The 23,011-nt window shown below is 65.0% G+C and overlaps 2 protein-coding genes across 2 annotated transcripts; both read left to right on the plus strand.

The window, feature by feature from the left end:
- Positions 1–7,217: 7,217 nt before the first annotated feature.
- Positions 7,218–12,718, plus strand: LOC142031540 (maestro heat-like repeat-containing protein family member 7). Its single transcript, XM_075029183.1, has 14 exons — positions 7,218–7,344; positions 7,647–7,711; positions 7,816–7,965; positions 8,152–8,306; positions 8,635–8,782; positions 9,049–9,236; positions 9,326–9,463; positions 9,991–10,105; positions 10,563–10,747; positions 10,984–11,131; positions 11,265–11,420; positions 11,762–11,863; positions 12,285–12,387; positions 12,654–12,718. Exons 1-14 carry the CDS (start codon positions 7,218–7,220, stop codon positions 12,716–12,718), a joined length of 1,845 nt encoding a protein of 614 aa, XP_074885284.1.
- A 2,674-nt stretch (positions 12,719–15,392) lies between these two features.
- Positions 15,393–21,404, plus strand: LOC142031541 (maestro heat-like repeat-containing protein family member 7). The gene is made up of 15 exons (XM_075029184.1): positions 15,393–15,519; positions 15,822–15,886; positions 15,991–16,140; positions 16,327–16,481; positions 16,810–16,957; positions 17,224–17,411; positions 17,501–17,638; positions 18,166–18,280; positions 18,738–18,922; positions 19,159–19,306; positions 19,440–19,595; positions 19,937–20,038; positions 20,460–20,562; positions 20,829–20,885; positions 21,199–21,404. The coding sequence occupies exons 1-15, from the start codon at positions 15,393–15,395 to the stop codon at positions 21,402–21,404; spliced, it is 2,043 nt and encodes a 680-aa protein (XP_074885285.1).
- Positions 21,405–23,011: the final 1,607 nt, after the last annotated feature.

A 23,011-nucleotide genomic window follows, 5' to 3' on the forward strand; every position in this document is an offset into this window, starting at 1 on the left:
TACCGGTGGCTCGTGTCCAACACGCACGTGTCTGCTGAGCACAGGCTGGACAACAGCCTTCTGGAGCTGACCCACGCGCACCCCCATGACGTGGCGGTGACCCTCCTGCGCTGTGCCCCATCGTGCGACAGGTACAGGGCCCACCTGCCTTTCGAGCCCATCAGGCTGTAGAGCCTGTCGCAGGTGGGCTGTCAGAGAGACGGAGATTTTCAGGACCTTCCGGCCCCTCCGTTTCCCAGCCCTGGCACGACAGCCCCAGAGCCCGCTGCCGTGCTCCCTCCCTGCCCCTCAAGGCACCGTCGCTCGGCTGCCTGCTGCCCGCAGGGGCAGGCCTGCTGGGTGCTGCTGGCGAGGGGCAGTGGGCAGAGGCAAGGCCGGCAGCCAGCCCCAGCCCCCGCGGTTGCCCAGGCCGCGGCGCTGTGGCCAAGACCCCTCTGACACAGAGCTCTGGGCCTGCAGAGCTGCTGCGACCATGTGGAGGGTGATGGTCTCCGGGAGGAGCACTGCAGAGCAGGTGCTGCGGGAGCTGGTCTGCGTGCTGGAGGACTGGCCGCTGCACAGCACGTGCACCTCCGATGGGGACAGCGCAGATGTCTTTGCCCTGGCTGTGAGTTTCTGGCCCAGGCCTTTGCTCGCCCCCAGGGTCGCCTCTCCGGGCGGCTCTCCATCCCCCCCCACCGCTGCATCTCCCTGCCTCACGCGGTGGGCTGGAAACCTGGGTTAGGGGCAGGTGTAGGGGCAGCCAGGGCGGGTGCTCCCCCTGCGTCTCCCGTGGCCCAGGGCAGCGCCTGAGCCTCACCCTCCCGTGCTCGGGCCCTGCCGTGGGGACATCTCGGCACTGAGCGCTGTCTCTGGGCGGTTTGTTTTCTGCAGGCAACCAGGGTGCTGCAGGAGATCCTCCGGCTGCCCAGGCGCCCACGGAGGTTGAACGTGCTTTTCCCCCGCATCTTCCTGGCTCTGCTCTGCCAAATTTTCTTTGCCACAAAGCAGATGCCAGAGGAGGTCGATACCTTCTGGAGGGGATGCCAGCAGGAAGGCTGCCCTCCCACCAACCCCAGCAGGTGCTCCACTCCGGTCCTCCCATCCCTCCCGTGGCCCCGGAGCCAGGGCCTGGGCTCCCAGCGTGACCTGGGCTTTGCTCTGCACACAGATTTGCAATGCTGACTGTGAAAGCACTGCTCTGCCGCCTAGACTATGACGATATGGTGTTTGAAGTTGAATGTAAGCGTGGCTGGGACACCCTCCTCAGCGCTGAGACCCACCATTGTGCAATGGGTCTGCTGGCCAGGTAAGAACCCCCTCGTCCCCGCTCCCCCCGCCATTTCTCCCCTGCACATTCACTGGGGCGCCCCGCACAATCCCCTTGGTCGTGGGTGAGAGGGACTTGTCACCAAGGGATGGCCCAGCAGATTAGAAAAGCCTGGGAGAGGTGGGTGCATACGAGACGCCACCTCCCAGAGCACCAGTGTCCCCTCCCGTGGGGCCTGGGCTGACGGCACAGAGTGGGGGGGGTCTGTCTACAGGCAGCCCTACTGACGGCAGCCCGCCGGGGCAGGGCAGGGTGCACTGAGGGCCAGCGACAGAGCCTGGGGGACACGAGTGCCCTGTGGGCAGGAAAGGGGTCTTCCCAGAAGGGAAGGCTTCAGGGCAGGAAGGGTGTTTTGCCAGTCTCCTCCCCAAAAGGAGCCTGCTGGTGTTGGCCATGCCTTTCTCCTGGCGAGGGGCGGTGGAGAAAGACCAGGCCTCTGTGAGTCAGTCCGGGGAGAGGTTTGCCCACCCTGCTCGGCGTCAACGGTGCCTTCTTCCCCCTGCCAGACAGGTGTGTGGTATCTCGAGGAGGTTGTGTTACAGGATCGCAGGCCACCTTGTCAAGCTGCTCAGGAGGAAGAAGCAACTCTGGGAGGTCCCCGCCATGGCGTTCCTTGTCGAGGTGAGCCTGGTGGCGAGTGCTGCCTCGCTGACCCGGCTCTCACCACTACTCTGCCCTCTCGTAGCCGCAGCTGCGGGGGGAGCCCAGTCAGTGGAGCTGGGGCAGAGGGTGGACTCCGCTGCGTGCCCTCGGCCCCTTGCTGCTGGGGTGACACTTGTCCCCAGCTGTGTTTCGTGCCTGCCTTGTGCCAGCTCTCGCTCTCCCATCGCGGCTCCTCAAAGTCCGAGGAATCAGAGGCTGCTGAGGGCTGGGAGGCACAGCAGAGCACGTGAGCGACCTGCACCGTGTGCCCCGCGGCACAGGGCAGGGAGCCCAGGGGGTCTGCGCAGCCGCTGCTGCCTTTGGGCTCGGCTGACTGGGACGGTACCCGCGCCCTGTGCTGCTGGCTGGACCCAGCCCTGTGCGGTGGTGCAGTCCTGCTGGCCAGGCACCCCTGTCACTGCTCTGTGTCTTTCAGCTCCTGGTCTACCCTAACGTAAGGCGTTGGGGTGACAACATCCTGCAGCTCGTCCCAACGTACCTGCAGAGCAAGTGCAGAGTGATGCGTCGCCTGGTGCTCAGAGGCCTCCTGGCGCTCTGCAAGACACCCTTGATGGTGAGAAGGGGCAGCCGGCTGAAGGCGTGCTGGCAGCGTGGGGCTGGGTAACACAGTAGCTTGGACTTGGCTGGGCTTCGGGAGCTGTGGCAGCTGCTCCCAGCTCTCCTGGCTCCCCGTTCACCTGCCCGAGTCCTTCGGGGCAGGCCTTTGGCTTCTGGGCCCCGAGGCAGTGGTGTGGGGTTGAACCTCTGGAGCGGTTTTGGCAGTGCAGCCATTCATGGATTCACAGCACAGCACTGTGTTCCACACAGGCCAGAAGAATGCAGCCCCTGCTGCAAAGGCTCATAGACTTACTGATGGATGCAGACGGGGAGGTGGTTGGGATGTCCCTCTCCGTGCTCAGCAAGGTGCTCCGGGCCACAGGCATCCCAATTGGCAGCCCCATCACTCTGCAGCTGGCTGATAGGCTCCGGCCACTCTTTGACAGCGTAAGGCTTTGTGCCCCTCACCACGGGCGCTGGGTGCTGCTGGGAAACTTTGCGCCCTGTGGCTTGTCAGACCCGTGCCCAGGTGGGCCGGGAGCAGCCGGTGCTGAGGTCTTGCCCTCGTCCTTTCCACCAGGACACCAACCACGTGCAACTGCTCTCCATGCACCTCTTCCGAGATGTGATGGAGTTTGTAGTGGAAGGGGGAAAAAAGCCGCTGAAGCAGCACGTGCACCGGAGCCTGATCCCGCTGCTTTGCCACTTGCATGATGAGAACCAGCACGTGGCAGAGGTGAGGATTTCCGAGCTGCCGGTGTCCCCGTGGCAGGTGGCTCAGCTGCCTCCTGCCCTGGCGCCTCGCGGACTGCAGCGCTCCAGCCTCCCCCTGTCCTTGACTACAGAGCAGCAGCTCTGGGGGACCTCTGTCCTGCTGCCCTGGCAGCACCAGGTGCCCGAGATGGGGCTTGAGCCACTCCTCTGCCCGGGTGCCAAACCTGTCGACAGACACGTTCCCCAGCTGCTGCATCTTCCCACCAGGGGCCAGGACAGGCCCCGAGCCTTGCCCACGTGCAGGGGACACAGGTCCTGTGTGCGGGGCAGCGGTGCCATCTCCCAGTCTCTGCTGCTCTGCAGGCCTCTCGGGAAACCCTGCTTCAAGCTATCAAGTTCCTGAAGAACAGGAAGCTCCAGCAGCTGCTGGAGAGGGAGCAGACATGGGTGGTTGGCAAGTACCTGGTAAGGATGGCCCCAACGCCCCAGTCCCAGCCTGGAAAAGCCCCCTGCCCCCAGTGCCCAGTGCGTGGGGCTGGCAGCTGTGCCCTGCCCGCTGCTGCAGCCCATCGCCACCAGCCTGCCCCCCACACACGCTCCCTTCCCTCGGGCGTGTGGCCCCGTGGACTCTTCTCCAGGCTCCTCTCCCTCCTCGAGCCCCGGGTGCCGACGACGGAGCCCCAGCCCAGCTGGGCTTTGGCAGCAGGGTGGCACCGCGGCTCCCTGGGCAGCACCCAGCCCTCTGCTCCCTCCAAACCCCGGCACTGGCCGGCTGCTGGCTGGGCGTCAGGGGTGTCCTGGCAGGAAAGGCAGGGTGCAGGGAGCGCCCGACCTGGGGGCAGAGTCTGCACCAACCCTTCCCTCCATCCCCTTGTGCTCTCTCCAGCTGGCAGAGTACAGCAGCAGAGTGGACGAGTACCTGCAGCAGTGCGTGCTGTACCTGCAGAGCCCACAGGCATCCATGCGAGAGGCGGCCATCATGGTCCTTGGTGAGCCACAACTCCCCCGGGGTCCCTCCCTGCCCCACCGCAGCTTGGCCCCAGCCCCGGCTGCTGCACCGGCAGCAGGAATTGGCCCTGTGGCTGTGGAGCCCCGACTCCCCGATGCAGGGCCAGGGCACCCACGGGGCTCCCTGCCGCCCTCTCCCACCCCTGCCCTTGGGCGTCATGCTCTGGGAGGACCCCAGGCTCAGCCCTGCCAAGGGGAGGAGCGCTGCTGGGGCCAGCAGGATTTGTGACGGGCTGCGTGTTCCTAGGGCTTGCCGGGCAGCACGTGGCGCATCAGCAGGTGAAGCTCCAGGTCATCTACAAGGGTGAGTGAGGGCAGCAGGGTGGGTGTCAGTGGGGGCTGGCAGGGAGGAGGAAAGACCCTGGGCTGGGAGCTGTGATCCCTGCCCCAGCTGGGGAGAGCTCTGCTCCTTGCACGGATGAGGGGCAGCGTGGGCAGAGCAGAGAGAGCTTTCAGGGGCACGTGGCGTTCGTGGCCAGCACCTTCCGGCTGATCCTGTTGGCCCCTGCTCCCTCCTGGCCATGGGAAGAGCTGGGTGGGGCGGCCCTGGCAGGAGGCGTTCCTGGGGTCCCCGCAGATCCGGGTTCTGACCTCGTCTCTCTTCCTCTCTGTCCCAGCCCTTCAAAGCACGACAAAAGACGTCAGCGACTCCGTCTCAAGCCTGGCAAGTCAAACCCTATTCCTGCTAAGAGCCGCAGAGAGAAATCCCCCCTCCAGATTCAGGCTGCAGGTGCTGCAAGAGCGATTCCGCAGGGCGTGGAGGAGGCGGCCTTCTCTCTGGGACATTGGCTTCCTGTGCTGCTGGAGCTCTGTGCAGAGCTGATCCTGGGAGCTCCGTGTGCTGGGGCCACCTGAGGCTGTGGGGAAGGCTGGGTGGCTCCTGGCCTCTCCCTGCCCAGGGATCAGCTCTTCTCTAAGAGCGCTTTCTTTCACCCCGGCGTGGGAATATGAAATCCATGTCATTCTACGCAGAGGCCCAGGAGCATGAAAGGGAGAGAACAATAAATGGCTTTTAGACCTGCGTAACTTCATACTTTCTGAGGGGAGCTGAACCTAACAGCTGTAGCTGCCAACACTGTGTACAGATGCAGAAACGAACCTCTGGAGGAAGAAAGAAAAAGAACAAAACCAAGCAAGGAAGCGATCGCATTTCTAGGCTGTGCGATCGGCTTTATTTCTGTAGCTTGTCCCAGGTAGTACGTGCTTTCCCAGGGCAGGACTTGGCCATCTTCTGGTGGTGGCGAGCAGCACGTGAATGGCTGTACCGCCAAATCTTGAGCTACTTCTCTTCTGCCCATCTTTTTCCAACCAGTGGGTCTTGCTTTGGTCCCCAGTATCCCCAGGGCATTGGGGAAGAGGAGAAAAAGGGTACTTGTGCTCAGCAACACTTGCCCAGGCATGCAACGTGGTAGGAAAGGTGGCCAGAAAGGCCTTCACCCTTCGGTTCTTCTGCTGAAGCCTCAACGCTTGCAACAAAGCTCACGGGCAGAGCGCCTGAAAAACTCGTCCTTGGAGATGCCCACAAATATTCTCGCAGCCCTGAACCGCCAGTTGTTTCCTGCCCGTGTGTTGCTGGCTGGATCGTTGAGGGGTCCGAGGTGCCTCCTTAGCCGGCGCCTGTGGAGCTCCTTCAGTGCTGTTCTGCTGTGGGGCAGGTTTTGCGGGCTGGGGGAGAGAGACCCTAAGGGGCCAGGGTGGTGGGAGGCCCTGAGAGGATGGGCTGGTGAAAGACCTTGAGGGGCCAGGGCGGTGGAGCGCCTTCAGGTGCATCAGGGCAGCGGGAGGCCCTGAGGGGACGGAGTGGCGGCAGGCCATGAAGGGCTGAGGTGCTGGGGAGGTCCTGAGGTGGCGACAGGAGGCCCTGAGGGGACACGGTGGCGGGAAGCCATGAGGGGACGGAGCGGTGGGAGGCTATGAGGGGACGGGGTGGTGGCACGACTTCAGGTGCATCAGGGCAGCGGGAGGCCCTGGGGGAATGGGGCGGCAGGAGGCCCAGAGGGGACAGGGGTGGCGGGAGGCCCTGAGGAGGCGGGGGGGTGGGCAGCCCTGAGAGGACGGGGTGGCGGGAGGCCGTCAGGAGCCCCCACGCAGCCACCTCGTTCCTTGCCACCCTGCTTCCGTGGTGCTTGCCCGCGGCGTCTCCCATCCCTGCGGCTGAAGCCCTCAAGGCTAGGCCTCGGCAGGATGGTGGGGATATCCCCCAACGTGCCTGGGCTGGCCTGGCTGGGGGAGAAGGAGGAGAAGGGGCATCCAGAGGGGCACGTCCGCTGGGTGCTGCCGGCGAGGGGCAGTGGGCAGAGGCAAGGCTGGCGGCCAGCCCGGGCCCCAGGGCTTGCCCAGGCCACGGCGCTGTGGCCGGGACCCTGCTCTGGGCCCGCAGAGCTGGCGTGACCATGTGGAGGGTGACGGTCTCTGAGCACGGGGCGGAGGAGGTGCTGCCTTCTTGCATTGGGTTTGTGTGGCGGGGCTTTCGTCCTGGGGAGGGGCTGCAGGGGTGGTTCCTGTGAGAAGCTGCTAGAAGCTTCCCCGGCTCTGGCCCAGGCCGAGCCCACCAGCGATGGTGGTAGCGCCTCTGGGATAACCAATTTAAGAGGGGAGACCTGCAGCGGGGAGGGGAGCGGGATGTGAGAGAAACCCCTATGCAGACAGCAAGGTTAGTGAAGGAGGGGGAAGAGGCACGCCCGAGGACGCCCCTGCAGTCGTATGTTTGAGTTACGGCCTGGCTGTGGTGATACTGCTCTGGGGAGGCCCCAGAGCACGGGCACGTGGCAGCGTGTCACAGGACCCTTTGTGACCCTCCGTGGTATAAGCGCTGGCAGGGACGCGGCCACCCCACAGTGCCCGGAGGACGCGACGGGACAGGACGGGGCAGAGCGGGGCTGCGGCTGCGCAGCCACCTCGTTCCCTGCTGACCTGCGTCCGCGGCGCTTTTCCGAGGCATCTCCCATCCCTGTGGCAGGAGCCCTCGAGGCCGGGCCTCGGCGGGATGGCAGAGAGACCCCCCAGCGTGCCCAGGCTGGCCTGGGTGGCATGGGAGGAGGAGGAGAAAGGCACTGAGGATGCCCCAGCGTGGCAGCCTGATGAGGTGGAGGAGGTCCAGCTGCTGCAGGCGGGTGAGTGGCTGAGCTGGGCCACGGGGCCAGTGGCTGCAGCCGGCTTGGCCCCATCCCATCCCCTGTGGACATCCCCAGCGAAAGAGGGGAAGAGGGGACGGGGCCGTTCCCCATGGCCGGGCGCCGGCCACGCTCCATCCACTGGGCACCCCCAGCCCCAACCTGCGGGCAGAGAGATGGGGGTCAGAGTCCCCAGCAGCCCCTGTCCCGGGGCTGGCCCTGCCTGGGGAGCGCAGGGCTCGGCTGTGTTCTCCAGCCTCTCCTGCAGCCCCTCAGCTCTGCTTGTGCTCGGTCTTTGCCAGATCCAGACTGGAACCTGCCAGAAGAGCAGGAACACGCCCAGGCCCTCTTCCACAGCAGCGCACAGGTATCCGCAGCCATCCCCACCTGGGCTGGGCCTGGTCTCACTGCTCAGCCGAGCACCGCCGTCGGGGCACTCGATGTGACGTGCCTCTCTCTTCCCTTCTGTAGAAGTTTTGGGAATCCCTCGAGCCCTCTGAGCGTGAAGACGCCACCATCGCGGCCGTCGAGGGCATGGCAGACTCGGACTCCTATGATGCGGAGGCTTGTGCTGCCATGCTGGATGTGCTTGTGGAAAGTGACGCCTCCAGATTGCAGCATGTAAGTAGCCTGTCGCCAGGGCTCGAGCGCCCGGAGGAGATCGTGTGCCCCCGAGGCCGGGTCCGCTGGGCACCCAACAGCCTTTTAGGCCAGCAGAGTGTGGTGGGAAGGGAAGCACTTCTCGGGGGAAGCTGGGGAACTGGCTCGCTCTGGCAGCACTCCAGCTCTCAGCCATGTCTCCTCCAGGTGCCGAGCATCGTGAGGTGCATCTACCGGTGGCTCGTGTCCAACACGCACGTGTCTGCTGAGCACAGGCTGGACAACAGCCTTCTGGAGCTGACCCACGCGCACCCCCATGACGTGGCGGTGACCCTCCTGCGCTGTGCCCCATCGTGCGACAGGTACAGGGCCCACCTGCCTTTCGAGCCCATCAGGCTGTAGAGCCTGTCGCAGGTGGGCTGTCAGAGAGACGGAGATTTTCAGGACCTTCCGGCCCCTCCGTTTCCCAGCCCTGGCACGACAGCCCCAGAGCCCGCTGCCGTGCTCCCTCCCTGCCCCTCAAGGCACCGTCGCTCGGCTGCCTGCTGCCCGCAGGGGCAGGCCTGCTGGGTGCTGCTGGCGAGGGGCAGTGGGCAGAGGCAAGGCCGGCAGCCAGCCCCAGCCCCCGCGGTTGCCCAGGCCGCGGCGCTGTGGCCAAGACCCCTCTGACACAGAGCTCTGGGCCTGCAGAGCTGCTGCGACCATGTGGAGGGTGATGGTCTCCGGGAGGAGCACTGCAGAGCAGGTGCTGCGGGAGCTGGTCTGCGTGCTGGAGGACTGGCCGCTGCACAGCACGTGCACCTCCGATGGGGACAGCGCAGATGTCTTTGCCCTGGCTGTGAGTTTCTGGCCCAGGCCTTTGCTCGCCCCCAGGGTCGCCTCTCCGGGCGGCTCTCCATCCCCCCCCACCGCTGCATCTCCCTGCCTCACGCGGTGGGCTGGAAACCTGGGTTAGGGGCAGGTGTAGGGGCAGCCAGGGCGGGTGCTCCCCCTGCGTCTCCCGTGGCCCAGGGCAGCGCCTGAGCCTCACCCTCCCGTGCTCGGGCCCTGCCGTGGGGACATCTCGGCACTGAGCGCTGTCTCTGGGCGGTTTGTTTTCTGCAGGCAACCAGGGTGCTGCAGGAGATCCTCCGGCTGCCCAGGCGCCCACGGAGGTTGAACGTGCTTTTCCCCCGCATCTTCCTGGCTCTGCTCTGCCAAATTTTCTTTGCCACAAAGCAGATGCCAGAGGAGGTCGATACCTTCTGGAGGGGATGCCAGCAGGAAGGCTGCCCTCCCACCAACCCCAGCAGGTGCTCCACTCCGGTCCTCCCATCCCTCCCGTGGCCCCGGAGCCAGGGCCTGGGCTCCCAGCGTGACCTGGGCTTTGCTCTGCACACAGATTTGCAATGCTGACTGTGAAAGCACTGCTCTGCCGCCTAGACTATGACGATATGGTGTTTGAAGTTGAATGTAAGCGTGGCTGGGACACCCTCCTCAGCGCTGAGACCCACCATTGTGCAATGGGTCTGCTGGCCAGGTAAGAACCCCCTCGTCCCCGCTCCCCCCGCCATTTCTCCCCCGCACATTCACTGGGGCGCCCCGCACAATCCCCTTGGTCGTGGGTGAGAGGGACTTGTCACCAAGGGATGGCCCAGCAGATTAGAAAAGCCTGGGAGAGGTGGGTGCATACGAGACGCCACCTCCCAGAGCACCAGTGTCCCCTCCCGTGGGGCCTGGGCTGACGGCACAGAGTGGGGGGGGTCTGTCTACAGGCAGCCCTACTGACGGCAGCCCGCCGGGGCAGGGCAGGGTGCACTGAGGGCCAGCGACAGAGCCTGGGGGACACGAGTGCCCTGTGGGCAGGAAAGGGGTCTTCCCAGAAGGGAAGGCTTCAGGGCAGGAAGGGTGTTTTGCCAGTCTCCTCCCCAAAAGGAGCCTGCTGGTGTTGGCCATGCCTTTCTCCTGGCGAGGGGCGGTGGAGAAAGACCAGGCCTCTGTGAGTCAGTCCGGGGAGAGGTTTGCCCACCCTGCTCGGCGTCAACGGTGCCTTCTTCCCCCTGCCAGACAGGTGTGTGGTATCTCGAGGAGGTTGTGTTACAGGATCGCAGGCCACCTTGTCAAGCTGCTCAGGAGGAAGAAGCAACTCTGGGAGGTCCCCGCCATGGCGTTCCTTGTCGAGGTGAGCCTGGTGGCGAGTGCTGCCTCGCTGACCCGGCTCTCACCACTACTCTGCCCTCTCGTAGCCGCAGCTGCGGGGGGAGCCCAGTCAGTGGAGCTGGGGCAGAGGGTGGACTCCGCTGCGTGCCCTCGGCCCCTTGCTGCTGGGGTGACACTTGTCCCCAGCTGTGTTTCGTGCCTGCCTTGTGCCAGCTCTCGCTCTCCCATCGCGGCTCCTCAAAGTCCGAGGAATCAGAGGCTGCTGAGGGCTGGGAGGCACAGCAGAGCACGTGAGCGACCTGCACCGTGTGCCCCGCGGCACAGGGCAGGGAGCCCAGGGGGTCTGCGCAGCCGCTGCTGCCTTTGGGCTCGGCTGACTGGGACGGTACCCGCGCCCTGTGCTGCTGGCTGGACCCAGCCCTGTGCGGTGGTGCAGTCCTGCTGGCCAGGCACCCCTGTCACTGCTCTGTGTCTTTCAGCTCCTGGTCTACCCTAACGTAAGGCGTTGGGGTGACAACATCCTGCAGCTCGTCCCAACGTACCTGCAGAGCAAGTGCAGAGTGATGCGTCGCCTGGTGCTCAGAGGCCTCCTGGCGCTCTGCAAGACACCCTTGATGGTGAGAAGGGGCAGCCGGCTGAAGGCGTGCTGGCAGCGTGGGGCTGGGTAACACAGTAGCTTGGACTTGGCTGGGCTTCGGGAGCTGTGGCAGCTGCTCCCAGCTCTCCTGGCTCCCCGTTCACCTGCCCGAGTCCTTCGGGGCAGGCCTTTGGCTTCTGGGCCCCGAGGCAGTGGTGTGGGGTTGAACCTCTGGAGCGGTTTTGGCAGTGCAGCCATTCATGGATTCACAGCACAGCACTGTGTTCCACACAGGCCAGAAGAATGCAGCCCCTGCTGCAAAGGCTCATAGACTTACTGATGGATGCAGACGGGGAGGTGGTTGGGATGTCCCTCTCCGTGCTCAGCAAGGTGCTCCGGGCCACAGGCATCCCAATTGGCAGCCCCATCACTCTGCAGCTGGCTGATAGGCTCCGGCCACTCTTTGACAGCGTAAGGCTTTGTGCCCCTCACCACGGGCGCTGGGTGCTGCTGGGAAACTTTGCGCCCTGTGGCTTGTCAGACCCGTGCCCAGGTGGGCCGGGAGCAGCCGGTGCTGAGGTCTTGCCCTCGTCCTTTCCACCAGGACACCAACCACGTGCAACTGCTCTCCATGCACCTCTTCCGAGATGTGATGGAGTTTGTAGTGGAAGGGGGAAAAAAGCCGCTGAAGCAGCACGTGCACCGGAGCCTGATCCCGCTGCTTTGCCACTTGCATGATGAGAACCAGCACGTGGCAGAGGTGAGGATTTCCGAGCTGCCGGTGTCCCCGTGGCAGGTGGCTCAGCTGCCTCCTGCCCTGGCGCCTCGCGGACTGCAGCGCTCCAGCCTCCCCCTGTCCTTGACTACAGAGCAGCAGCTCTGGGGGACCTCTGTCCTGCTGCCCTGGCAGCACCAGGTGCCCGAGATGGGGCTTGAGCCACTCCTCTGCCCGGGTGCCAAACCTGTCGACAGACACGTTCCCCAGCTGCTGCATCTTCCCACCAGGGGCCAGGACAGGCCCCGAGCCTTGCCCACGTGCAGGGGACACAGGTCCTGTGTGCGGGGCAGCGGTGCCATCTCCCAGTCTCTGCTGCTCTGCAGGCCTCTCGGGAAACCCTGCTTCAAGCTATCAAGTTCCTGAAGAACAGGAAGCTCCAGCAGCTGCTGGAGAGGGAGCAGACATGGGTGGTTGGCAAGTACCTGGTAAGGATGGCCCCAACGCCCCAGTCCCAGCCTGGAAAAGCCCCCTGCCCCCAGTGCCCAGTGCGTGGGGCTGGCAGCTGTGCCCTGCCCGCTGCTGCAGCCCATCGCCACCAGCCTGCCCCCCACACACGCTCCCTTCCCTCGGGCGTGTGGCCCCGTGGACTCTTCTCCAGGCTCCTCTCCCTCCTCGAGCCCCGGGTGCCGACGACGGAGCCCCAGCCCAGCTGGGCTTTGGCAGCAGGGTGGCACCGCGGCTCCCTGGGCAGCACCCAGCCCTCTGCTCCCTCCAAACCCCGGCACTGGCCGGCTGCTGGCTGGGCGTCAGGGGTGTCCTGGCAGGAAAGGCAGGGTGCAGGGAGCGCCCGACCTGGGGGCAGAGTCTGCACCAACCCTTCCCTCCATCCCCTTGTGCTCTCTCCAGCTGGCAGAGTACAGCAGCAGAGTGGACGAGTACCTGCAGCAGTGCGTGCTGTACCTGCAGAGCCCACAGGCATCCATGCGAGAGGCGGCCATCATGGTCCTTGGTGAGCCACAACTCCCCCGGGGTCCCTCCCTGCCCCACCGCAGCTTGGCCCCAGCCCCGGCTGCTGCACCGGCAGCAGGAATTGGCCCTGTGGCTGTGGAGCCCCGACTCCCCGATGCAGGGCCAGGGCACCCACGGGGCTCCCTGCCGCCCTCTCCCACCCCTGCCCTTGGGCGTCATGCTCTGGGAGGACCCCAGGCTCAGCCCTGCCAAGGGGAGGAGCGCTGCTGGGGCCAGCAGGATTTGTGACGGGCTGCGTGTTCCTAGGGCTTGCCGGGCAGCACGTGGCGCATCAGCAGGTGAAGCTCCAGGTCATCTACAAGGGTGAGTGAGGGCAGCAGGGTGGGTGTCAGTGGGGACTGGCAGGGAGGAGGAAAGACCCTGGGCTGGGAGCTGTGATCCCTGCCCCAGCTGGGGAGAGCTCTGCTCCTTGCACGGATGAGGGGCAGCGTGGGCAGAGCAGAGAGAGCTTTCAGGGGCACGTGGCGTTCGTGGCCAGCACCTTCCGGCTGATCCTGTTGGCCCCTGCTCCCTCCTGGCCATGGGAAGAGCTGGGTGGGGCGGCCCTGGCAGGAGGCGTTCCTGGGGTCCCCGCAGATCCGGGTTCTGACCTCGTCTCTCTTCCTCTCTGTCCCAGCCCTTCAAAGCACGACAAAAGACGTCAGCGACTCCGTCTCAAGCCTGGCAAGTCAAACCCTATTCCTGCTAAGAGCCGCAGAGAGGGATCCCCCCTCCAGATTCAGGCTGCAGGTGCTGCAAGAGCGATTCCGCAGGGCGTGGAGGAGGCGGCCTTCTCTCTGGGACATTGGCTTCCTGTGCTGCTGGAGCTCTGTGCAGAGCTGATCCTGGGAGCTCCGTGTGCTGGGGCCACCTGAGGCTGTGGGGAAGGCTGGGTGGCTCCTGGCCTCTCCCTGCCCAGGGATCAGCTCTTCTCTAAGAGCGCTTTCTTTCACCCCGGCGTGGGAATATGAAATCCATGTCATTCTACGCAGAGGCCCAGGAGCATGAAAGGGAGAGAACAATAAATGGCTTTTAGACCTGCGTAACTTCATACTTTCTGAGGGGAGCTGAACCTAACAGCTGTAGCTGCCAACACTGTGTACAGATGCAGAAACGAACCTCTGGAGGAAGAAAGAAAAAGAACAAAACCAAGCAAGGAAGCGATCGCATTTCTAGGCTGTGCGATCGGCTTTATTTCTGTAGCTTGTCCCAGGTAGTACGTGCTTTCCCAGGGCAGGACTTGGCCATCTTCTGGTGGTGGCGAGCAGCACGTGAATGGCTGTACCGCCAAATCTTGAGCTACTTCTCTTCTGCCCATCTTTTTCCAACCAGTGGGTCTTGCTTTGGTCCCCAGTATCCCCAGGGCATTGGGGAAGAGGAGAAAAAGGGTACTTGTGCTCAGCAACACTTGCCCAGGCATGCAACGTGGTAGGAAAGGTGGCCAGAAAGGCCTTCACCCTTCGGTTCTTCTGCTGAAGCCTCAACGCTTGCAACAAAGCTCACGGGCAGAGCGCCTGAAAAACTCGTCCTTGGAGATGCCCACAAATATTCTCGCAGCCCTGAACCGCCAGTTGTTTCCTGCCCGTGTGTTGCTGGCTGGATCGTTGAGGGGTCCGAGGTGCCTCCTTAGCCGGCGCCTGTGGAGCTCCTTCAGTGCTGTTCTGCTGTGGGGCAGGTTTTGCGGGCTGGGGGAGAGAGACCCTAAGGGGCCAGGGTGGTGGGAGGCCCTGAGAGGATGGGCTGGTGAAAGACCTTGAGGGGCCAGGGCGGTGGAGCGCCTTCAGGTGCATCAGGGCAGCGGGAGGCCCTGAGGGGACGGAGTGGCGGCAGGCCATGAAGGGCTGAGGTGCTGGGGAGGTCCTGAGGTGGCGACAGGAGGCCCTGAGGGGACACGGTGGCGGGAAGCCATGAGGGGACGGAGCGGTGGGAGGCTATGAGGGGACGGGGTGGTGGCACGACTTCAGGTGCATCAGGGCAGCGGGAGGCCCTGGGGGAATGGGGCGGCAGGAGGCCCAGAGGGGACAGGGGTGGCGGGAGGCCCTGAGGAGGCGGGGGGGTGGGCAGCCCTGAGAGGACGGGGTGGCGGGAGGCCGTCAGGAGCCCCCACGCAGCCACCTCGTTCCTTGCCACCCTGCTTCCGTGGTGCTTGCCCGCGGCGTCTCCCATCCCTGCGGCTGAAGCCCTCAAGGCTAGGCCTCGGCAGGATGGTGGGGATATCCCCCAACGTGCCTGGGCTGGCCTGGCTGGGGGAGAAGGAGGAGAAGGGGCATCCAGAGGGGCACGTCCGCTGGGTGCTGCCGGCGAGGGGCAGTGGGCAGAGGCAAGGCTGGCGGCCAGCCCGGGCCCCAGGGCTTGCCCAGGCCACGGCGCTGTGGCCGGGACCCTGCTCTGGGCCCGCAGAGCTGGCGTGACCATGTGGAGGGTGACGGTCTCTGAGCACGGGGCGGAGGAGGTGCTGCCTTCTTGCATTGGGTTTGTGTGGCGGGGCTTTCGTCCTGGGGAGGGGCTGCAGGGGTGGTTCCTGTGAGAAGCTGCTAGAAGCTTCCCCGGCTCTGGCCCAGGCCGAGCCCATCAGCGATGGTGGTAGCGCCTCTGGGATAACCAATTTAAGAGGGGAGACCTGCAGCGGGGAGGGGAGCGGGATGTGAGAGAAACCCCTATGCAGACAGCAAGGTTAGTGAAGGAGGGGGAAGAGGCACGCCCGAGGACGCCCCTGCAGTCGTATGTTTGAGTTACGGCCTGGCTGTGGTGATACTGCTCTGGGGAGGCCCCAGAGCACGGGCACGTGGCAGCGTGTCACAGGACCCTTTGTGACCCTCCGTGGTATAAGCGCTGGCAGGGACGCGGCCACCCCACAGTGCCCGGAGGACGCGACGGGACAGGACGGGGCAGAGCGGGGCTGCGGCTGCGCAGCCACCTCGTTCCCTGCTGACCTGCGTCCGCGGCGCTTTTCCGAGGCATCTCCCATCCCTGTGGCAGGAGCCCTCGAGGCCGGGCCTCGGCGGGATGGCAGAGAGACCCCCCAGCGTGCCCAGGCTGGCCTGGGTGGCATGGGAGGAGGAGGAGAAAGGCACTGAGGATGCCCCAGCGTGGCAGCCTGATGAGGTGGAGGAGGTCCAGCTGCTGCAGGCGGGTGAGTGGCTGAGCTGGGCCACGGGGCCAGTGGCTGCAGCCGGCTTGGCCCCATCCCATCCCCTGTGGACATCCCCAGCGAAAGAGGGGAAGAGGGGACGGGGCCGTTCCCCATGGCCGGGCGCCGGCCACGCTCCATCCACTGGGCACCCCCAGCCCCAACCTGCGGGCAGAGAGATGGGGGTCAGAGTCCCCAGCAGCCCCTGTCCCGGGGCTGGCCCTGCCTGGGGAGCGCAGGGCTCGGCTGTGTTCTCCAGCCTCTCCTGCAGCCCCTCAGCTCTGCTTGTGCTCGGTCTTTGCCAGATCCAGACTGGAACCTGCCAGAAGAGCAGGAACACGCCCAGGCCCTCTTCCACAGCAGCGCACAGGTATCCGCAGCCATCCCCACCTGGGCTGGGCCTGGTCTCACTGCTCAGCCGAGCACCGCCGTCGGGGCACTCGATGTGACGTGCCTCTCTCTTCCCTTCTGTAGAAGTTTTGGGAATCCCTCGAGCCCTCTGAGCGTGAAGACGCCACCATCGCGGCCGTCGAGGGCATGGCAGACTCGGACTCCTATGATGCGGAGGCTTGTGCTGCCATGCTGGATGTGCTTGTGGAAAGTGACGCCTCCAGATTGCAGCATGTAAGTAGCCTGTCGCCAGGGCTCGAGCGCCCGGAGGAGATCGTGTGCCCCCGAGGCCGGGTCCGCTGGGCACCCAGCAGCCTTTTAGGCCAGCAGAGTGTGGTGGGAAGGGAAGCACTTCTCGGGGGAAGCTGGGGAACTGGCTCGCTCTGGCAGCACTCCAGCTCTCAGCCATGTCTCCTCCAGGTGCCGAGCATCGTGAGGTGCATCTACCGGTGGCTCGTGTCCAACACGCACGTGTCTGCTGAGCACAGGCTGGACAACAGCCTTCTGGAGCTGACCCACGCGCACCCCCATGACGTGGCGGTGACCCTCCTGCGCTGTGCCCCATCGTGCGACAGGTACAGGGCCCACCTGCCTTTCGAGCCCATCAGGCTGTAGAGCCTGTCGCAGGTGGGCTGTCAGAGAGACGGGGATTTTCAGGACCTTCCGGCCCCTCCGTTTCCCAGCCCTGGCACGACAGCCCCAGAGCCCGCTGCCGTGCTCCCTCCCTGCCCCTCAAGGCACCGTCGCTCGGCTGCCTGCTGCCCGCAGGGGCAGGCCTGCTGGGTGCTGCTGGCGAGGGGCAGTGGGCAGAGGCAAGGCCGGCAGCCAGCCCCAGCCCCCGCGGTTGCCCAGGCCGCGGCGCTGTGGCCAAGACCCCTCTGACACAGAGCTCTGGGCCTGCAGAGCTGCTGCGACCATGTGGAGGGTGATGGTCTCCGGGAGGAGCACTGCAGAGCAGGTGCTGCGGGAGCTGGTCTGCGTGCTGGAGGACTGGCCGCTGCACAGCACGTGCACCTCCGATGGGGACAGCGCAGATGTCTTTGCCCTGGCTGTGAGTTTCTGGCCCAGGCCTTTGCTCGCCCCCAGGGTCGCCTCTCCGGGCGGCTCTCCATCCCCCCCCACCGCTGCATCTCCCTGCCTCACGCGGTGGGCTGGAAACCTGGGTTAGGGGCAGGTGTAGGGGCAGCCAGGGCGGGTGCTCCCCCTGCGTCTCCCGTGGCCCAGGGCAGCGCCTGAGCCTCACCCTCCCGTGCTCGGGCCCTGCCGTGGGGACATCTCGGCACTGAGCGCTGTCTCTGGGCGGTTTGTTTTCTGCAGGCAACCAGGGTGCTGCAGGAGATCCTCCGGCTGCCCAGGCGCCCACGGAGGTTGAACGTGCTTTTCCCCCGCATCTTCCTGGCTCTGCTCTGCCAAATTTTCTTTGCCACAAAGCAGATGCCAGAGGAGGTCGATACCTTCTGGAGGGGATGCCAGCAGGAAGGCTGCCCTCCCACCAACCCCAGCAGGTGCTCCACTCCGGTCCTCCCATCCCTCCCGTGGCCCCGGAGCCAGGGCCTGGGCTCCCAGCGTGACCTGGGCTTTGCTCTGCACACAGATTTGCAATGCTGACTGTGAAAGCACTGCTCTGCCGCCTAGACTATGACGATATGGTGTTTGAAGTTGAATGTAAGCGTGGCTGGGACACCCTCCTCAGCGCTGAGACCCACCATTGTGCAATGGGTCTGCTGGCCAGGTAAGAACCCCCTCGTCCCCGCTCCCCCCGCCATTTCTCCCCTGCACATTCACTGGGGCGCCCCGCACAATCCCCTTGGTCGTGGGTGAGAGGGACTTGTCACCAAGGGATGGCCCAGCAGATTAGAAAAGCCTGGGAGAGGTGGGTGCATACGAGACGCCACCTCCCAGAGCACCAGTGTCCCCTCCCGTGGGGCCTGGGCTGACGGCACAGAGTGGGGGGGGTCTGTCTACAGGCAGCCCTACTGACGGCAGCCCGCCGGGGCAGGGCAGGGTGCACTGAGGGCCAGCGACAGAGCCTGGGGGACACGAGTGCCCTGTGGGCAGGAAAGGGGTCTTCCCAGAAGGGAAGGCTTCAGGGCAGGAAGGGTGTTTTGCCAGTCTCCTCCCCAAAAGGAGCCTGCTGGTGTTGGCCATGCCTTTCTCCTGGCGAGGGGCGGTGGAGAAAGACCAGGCCTCTGTGAGTCAGTCCGGGGAGAGGTTTGCCCACCCTGCTCGGCGTCAACGGTGCCTTCTTCCCCCTGCCAGACAGGTGTGTGGTATCTCGAGGAGGTTGTGTTACAGGATCGCAGGCCACCTTGTCAAGCTGCTCAGGAGGAAGAAGCAACTCTGGGAGGTCCCCGCCATGGCGTTCCTTGTCGAGGTGAGCCTGGTGGCGAGTGCTGCCTCGCTGACCCGGCTCTCACCACTACTCTGCCCTCTCGTAGCCGCAGCTGCGGGGGGAGCCCAGTCAGTGGAGCTGGGGCAGAGGGTGGACTCCGCTGCGTGCCCTCGGCCCCTTGCTGCTGGGGTGACACTTGTCCCCAGCTGTGTTTCGTGCCTGCCTTGTGCCAGCTCTCGCTCTCCCATCGCGGCTCCTCAAAGTCCGAGGAATCAGAGGCTGCTGAGGGCTGGGAGGCACAGCAGAGCACGTGAGCGACCTGCACCGTGTGCCCCGCGGCACAGGGCAGGGAGCCCAGGGGGTCTGCGCAGCCGCTGCTGCCTTTGGGCTCGGCTGACTGGGACGGTACCCGCGCCCTGTGCTGCTGGCTGGACCCAGCCCTGTGCGGTGGTGCAGTCCTGCTGGCCAGGCACCCCTGTCACTGCTCTGTGTCTTTCAGCTCCTGGTCTACCCTAACGTAAGGCGTTGGGGTGACAACATCCTGCAGCTCGTCCCAACGTACCTGCAGAGCAAGTGCAGAGTGATGCGTCGCCTGGTGCTCAGAGGCCTCCTGGCGCTCTGCAAGACACCCTTGATGGTGAGAAGGGGCAGCCGGCTGAAGGCGTGCTGGCAGCGTGGGGCTGGGTAACACAGTAGCTTGGACTTGGCTGGGCTTCGGGAGCTGTGGCAGCTGCTCCCAGCTCTCCTGGCTCCCCGTTCACCTGCCCGAGTCCTTCGGGGCAGGCCTTTGGCTTCTGGGCCCCGAGGCAGTGGTGTGGGGTTGAACCTCTGGAGCGGTTTTGGCAGTGCAGCCATTCATGGATTCACAGCACAGCACTGTGTTCCACACAGGCCAGAAGAATGCAGCCCCTGCTGCAAAGGCTCATAGACTTACTGATGGATGCAGACGGGGAGGTGGTTGGGATGTCCCTCTCCGTGCTCAGCAAGGTGCTCCGGGCCACAGGCATCCCAATTGGCAGCCCCATCACTCTGCAGCTGGCTGATAGGCTCCGGCCACTCTTTGACAGCGTAAGGCTTTGTGCCCCTCACCACGGGCGCTGGGTGCTGCTGGGAAACTTTGCGCCCTGTGGCTTGTCAGACCCGTGCCCAGGTGGGCCGGGAGCAGCCGGTGCTGAGGTCTTGCCCTCGTCCTTTCCACCAGGACACCAACCACGTGCAACTGCTCTCCATGCACCTCTTCCGAGATGTGATGGAGTTTGTAGTGGAAGAGGGAAAAAAGCCGCTGAAGCAGCACGTGCGCCGGAGCCTGATCCCGCTGCTTTGCCACTTGCATGATGAGAACCAGCACGTGGCAGAGGTGAGGATTTCCGAGCTGCCGGTGTCCCCGTGGCAGGTGGCTCAGCTGCCTCCTGCCCTGGCGCCTCGCGGACTGCAGCGCTCCAGCCTCCCCCTGTCCTTGACTACAGAGCAGCAGCTCTGGGGGACCTCTGTCCTGCTGCCCTGGCAGCACCAGGTGCCCGAGATGGGGCTTGAGCCACTCCTCTGCCCGGGTGCCAAACCTGTCGACAGACACGTTCCCCAGCTGCTGCATCTTCCCACCAGGGGCCAGGACAGGCCCCGAGCCTTGCCCACGTGCAGGGGACACAGGTCCTGTGTGCGGGGCAGCGGTGCCATCTCCCAGTCTCTGCTGCTCTGCAGGCCTCTCGGGAAACCCTGCTTCAAGCTATCAAGTTCCTGAAGAACAGGAAGCTCCAGCAGCTGCTGGAGAGGGAGCAGACATGGGTGGTTGGCAAGTACCTGGTAAGGATGGCCCCAACGCCCCAGTCCCAGCCTGGAAAAGCCCCCTGCCCCCAGTGCCCAGTGCGTGGGGCTGGCAGCTGTGCCCTGCCCGCTGCTGCAGCCCATCGCCACCAGCCTGCCCCCCACACACGCTCCCTTCCCTCGGGCGTGTGGCCCCGTGGACTCTTCTCCAGGCTCCTCTCCCTCCTCGAGCCCCGGGTGCCGACGACGGAGCCCCAGCCCAGCTGGGCTTTGGCAGCAGGGTGGCACCGCGGCTCCCTGGGCAGCACCCAGCCCTCTGCTCCCTCCAAACCCCGGCACTGGCCGGCTGCTGGCTGGGCGTCAGGGGTGTCCTGGCAGGAAAGGCAGGGTGCAGGGAGCGCCCGACCTGGGGGCAGAGTCTGCACCAACCCTTCCCTCCATCCCCTTGTGCTCTCTCCAGCTGGCAGAGTACAGCAGCAGAGTGGACGAGTACCTGCAGCAGTGCGTGCTGTACCTGCAGAGCCCACAGGCATCCATGCGAGAGGCGGCCATCATGGTCCTTGGTGAGCCACAACTCCCCCGGGGTCCCTCCCTGCCCCACCGCAGCTTGGCCCCAGCCCCGGCTGCTGCACCGGCAGCAGGAATTGGCCCTGTGGCTGTGGAGCCCCGACTCCCCGATGCAGGGCCAGGGCACCCACGGGGCTCCCTGCCGCCCTCTCCCACCCCTGCCCTTGGGCGTCATGCTCTGGGAGGACCCCAGGCTCAGCCCTGCCAAGGGGAGGAGCGCTGCTGGGGCCAGCAGGATTTGTGACGGGCTGCGTGTTCCTAGGGCTTGCCGGGCGGCACGTGGCGCATCAGCAGGTGAAGCTCCAGGTCATCTACAAGGGTGAGTGAGGGCAGCAGGGTGGGTGTCAGTGGGGACTGGCAGGGAGGAGGAAAGACCCTGGGCTGGGAGCTGTGATCCCTGCCCCAGCTGGGGAGAGCTCTGCTCCTTGCACGGATGAGGGGCAGCGTGGGCAGAGCAGAGAGAGCTTTCAGGGGCACGTGGCGTTCGTGGCCAGCACCTTCCGGCTGATCCTGTTGGCCCCTGCTCCCTCCTGGCCATGGGAAGAGCTGGGTGGGGCGGCCCTGGCAGGAGGCGTTCCTGGGGTCCCCGCAGATCCGGGTTCTGACCTCGTCTCTCTTCCTCTCTGTCCCAGCCCTTCAAAGCACGACAAAAGACGTCAGCGACTCCGTCTCAAGCCTGGCAAGTCAAACCCTATTCCTGCTAAGAGCCGCAGAGAGAGATCCCCCCTCCAGATTCAGGCTGCAGGTGCTGCAAGAGCGATTCCGCAGGGCGTGGAGGAGGCGGCCTTCTCTCTGGGACATTGGCTTCCTGTGCTGCTGGAGCTCTGTGCAGAGCTGATCCCGGGAGCTCCGTGTGCTGGGGCCACCTGAGGCTGTGGGGAAGGCTGGGTGGCTCCTGGCCTCTCCCTGCCCAGGGATCAGCTCTTCTCTAAGAGCGCTTTCTTTCACCCCGGCGTGGGAATATGAAATCCATGTCATTCTACGCAGAGGCCCAGGAGCATGAAAGGGAGAGAACAATAAATGGCTTTTAGACCTGCGTAACTTCATACTTTCTGAGGGGAGCTGAACCTAACAGCTGTAGCTGCCAACACTGTGTACAGATGCAGAAACGAACCTCTGGAGGAAGAAAGAAAAAGAACAAAACCAAGCAAGGAAGCGATCGCATTTCTAGGCTGTGCGATCGGCTTTATTTCTGTAGCTTGTCCCAGGTAGTACGTGCTTTCCCAGGGCAGGACTTGGCCATCTTCTGGTGGTGGCGAGCAGCACGTGAATGGCTGTACCGCCAAATCTTGAGCTACTTCTCTTCTGCCCATCTTTTTCCAACCAGTGGGTCTTGCTTTGGTCCCCAGTATCCCCAGGGCATTGGGGAAGAGGAGAAAAAGGGTACTTGTGCTCAGCAACACTTGCCCAGGCATGCAACGTGGTAGGAAAGGTGGCCAGAAAGGCCTTCACCCTTCGGTTCTTCTGCTGAAGCCTCAACGCTTGCAACAAAGCTCACGGGCAGAGCGCCTGAAAAACTCGTCCTTGGAGATGCCCACAAATATTCTCGCAGCCCTGAACCGCCAGTTGTTTCCTGCCCGTGTGTTGCTGGCTGGATCGTTGAGGGGTCCGAGGTGCCTCCTTAGCCGGCGCCTGTGGAGCTCCTTCAGTGCTGTTCTGCTGTGGGGCAGGTTTTGCGGGCTGGGGGAGAGAGACCCTAAGGGGCCAGGGTGGTGGGAGGCCCTGAGAGGATGGGCTGGTGAAAGACCTTGAGGGGCCAGGGCGGTGGAGCGCCTTCAGGTGCATCAGGGCAGCGGGAGGCCCTGAGGGGACGGAGTGGCGGCAGGCCATGAAGGGCTGAGGTGCTGGGGAGGTCCTGAGGTGGCGACAGGAGGCCCTGAGGGGACACGGTGGCGGGAAGCCATGAGGGGACGGAGCGGTGGGAGGCTATGAGGGGACGGGGTGGTGGCACGACTTCAGGTGCATCAGGGCAGCGGGAGGCCCTGGGGGAATGGGGCGGCAGGAGGCCCAGAGGGGACAGGGGTGGCGGGAGGCCCTGAGGAGGCGGGGGGGTGGGCAGCCCTGAGAGGACGGGGTGGCGGGAGGCCGTCAGGAGCCCCCACGCAGCCACCTCGTTCCTTGCCACCCTGCTTCCGTGGTGCTTGCCCGCGGCGTCTCCCATCCCTGCGGCTGAAGCCCTCAAGGCTAGGCCTCGGCAGGATGGTGGGGATATCCCCCAACGTGCCTGGGCTGGCCTGGCTGGGGGAGAAGGAGGAGAAGGGGCATCCAGAGGGGCACGTCTGCTGGGTGCTGCCGGCGAGGGGCAGTGGGCAGAGGCAAGGCTGGCGGCCAGCCCGGGCCCCAGGGCTTGCCCAGGCCACGGCGCTGTGGCCGGGACCCTGCTCTGGGCCCGCAGAGCTGGCGTGACCATGTGGAGGGTGACGGTCTCTGAGCACGGGGCGGAGG

This window comes from Buteo buteo, chromosome 5 (assembly GCF_964188355.1).
Source record: "Buteo buteo chromosome 5, bButBut1.hap1.1, whole genome shotgun sequence".
Lineage (NCBI taxonomy): Eukaryota > Metazoa > Chordata > Aves > Accipitriformes > Accipitridae > Buteo > Buteo buteo.

What these genes read in the sequence shown, in the direction of transcription:
- LOC142031541 (XM_075029184.1), top strand. Translation starts at nt 15,393, where the DNA reads ATGGCAGAGAGACCCCCCAGCGTGCCCAGGCTGGCCTGGGTGGCATGG. An exon ending in TCCGGCCACTCTTTGACAGC is followed by an intron (nt 19,307 to 19,439) that starts GTAAGGCTTTGT and finishes CCTTTCCACCAG; the next exon opens with GACACCAACCACGTGCAACT. An exon ending in GCTCCAGGTCATCTACAAGG is followed by an intron (nt 20,886 to 21,198) that starts GTGAGTGAGGGC and finishes TCTCTGTCCCAG; the next exon opens with CCCTTCAAAGCACGACAAAA.
- LOC142031540 (XM_075029183.1), top strand. Translation starts at nt 7,218, where the DNA reads ATGGCAGAGAGACCCCCCAGCGTGCCCAGGCTGGCCTGGGTGGCATGG. An exon ending in CAGATGTCTTTGCCCTGGCT is followed by an intron (nt 8,783 to 9,048) that starts GTGAGTTTCTGG and finishes TGTTTTCTGCAG; the next exon opens with GCAACCAGGGTGCTGCAGGA. An exon ending in AGAACCAGCACGTGGCAGAG is followed by an intron (nt 11,421 to 11,761) that starts GTGAGGATTTCC and finishes GCTGCTCTGCAG; the next exon opens with GCCTCTCGGGAAACCCTGCT.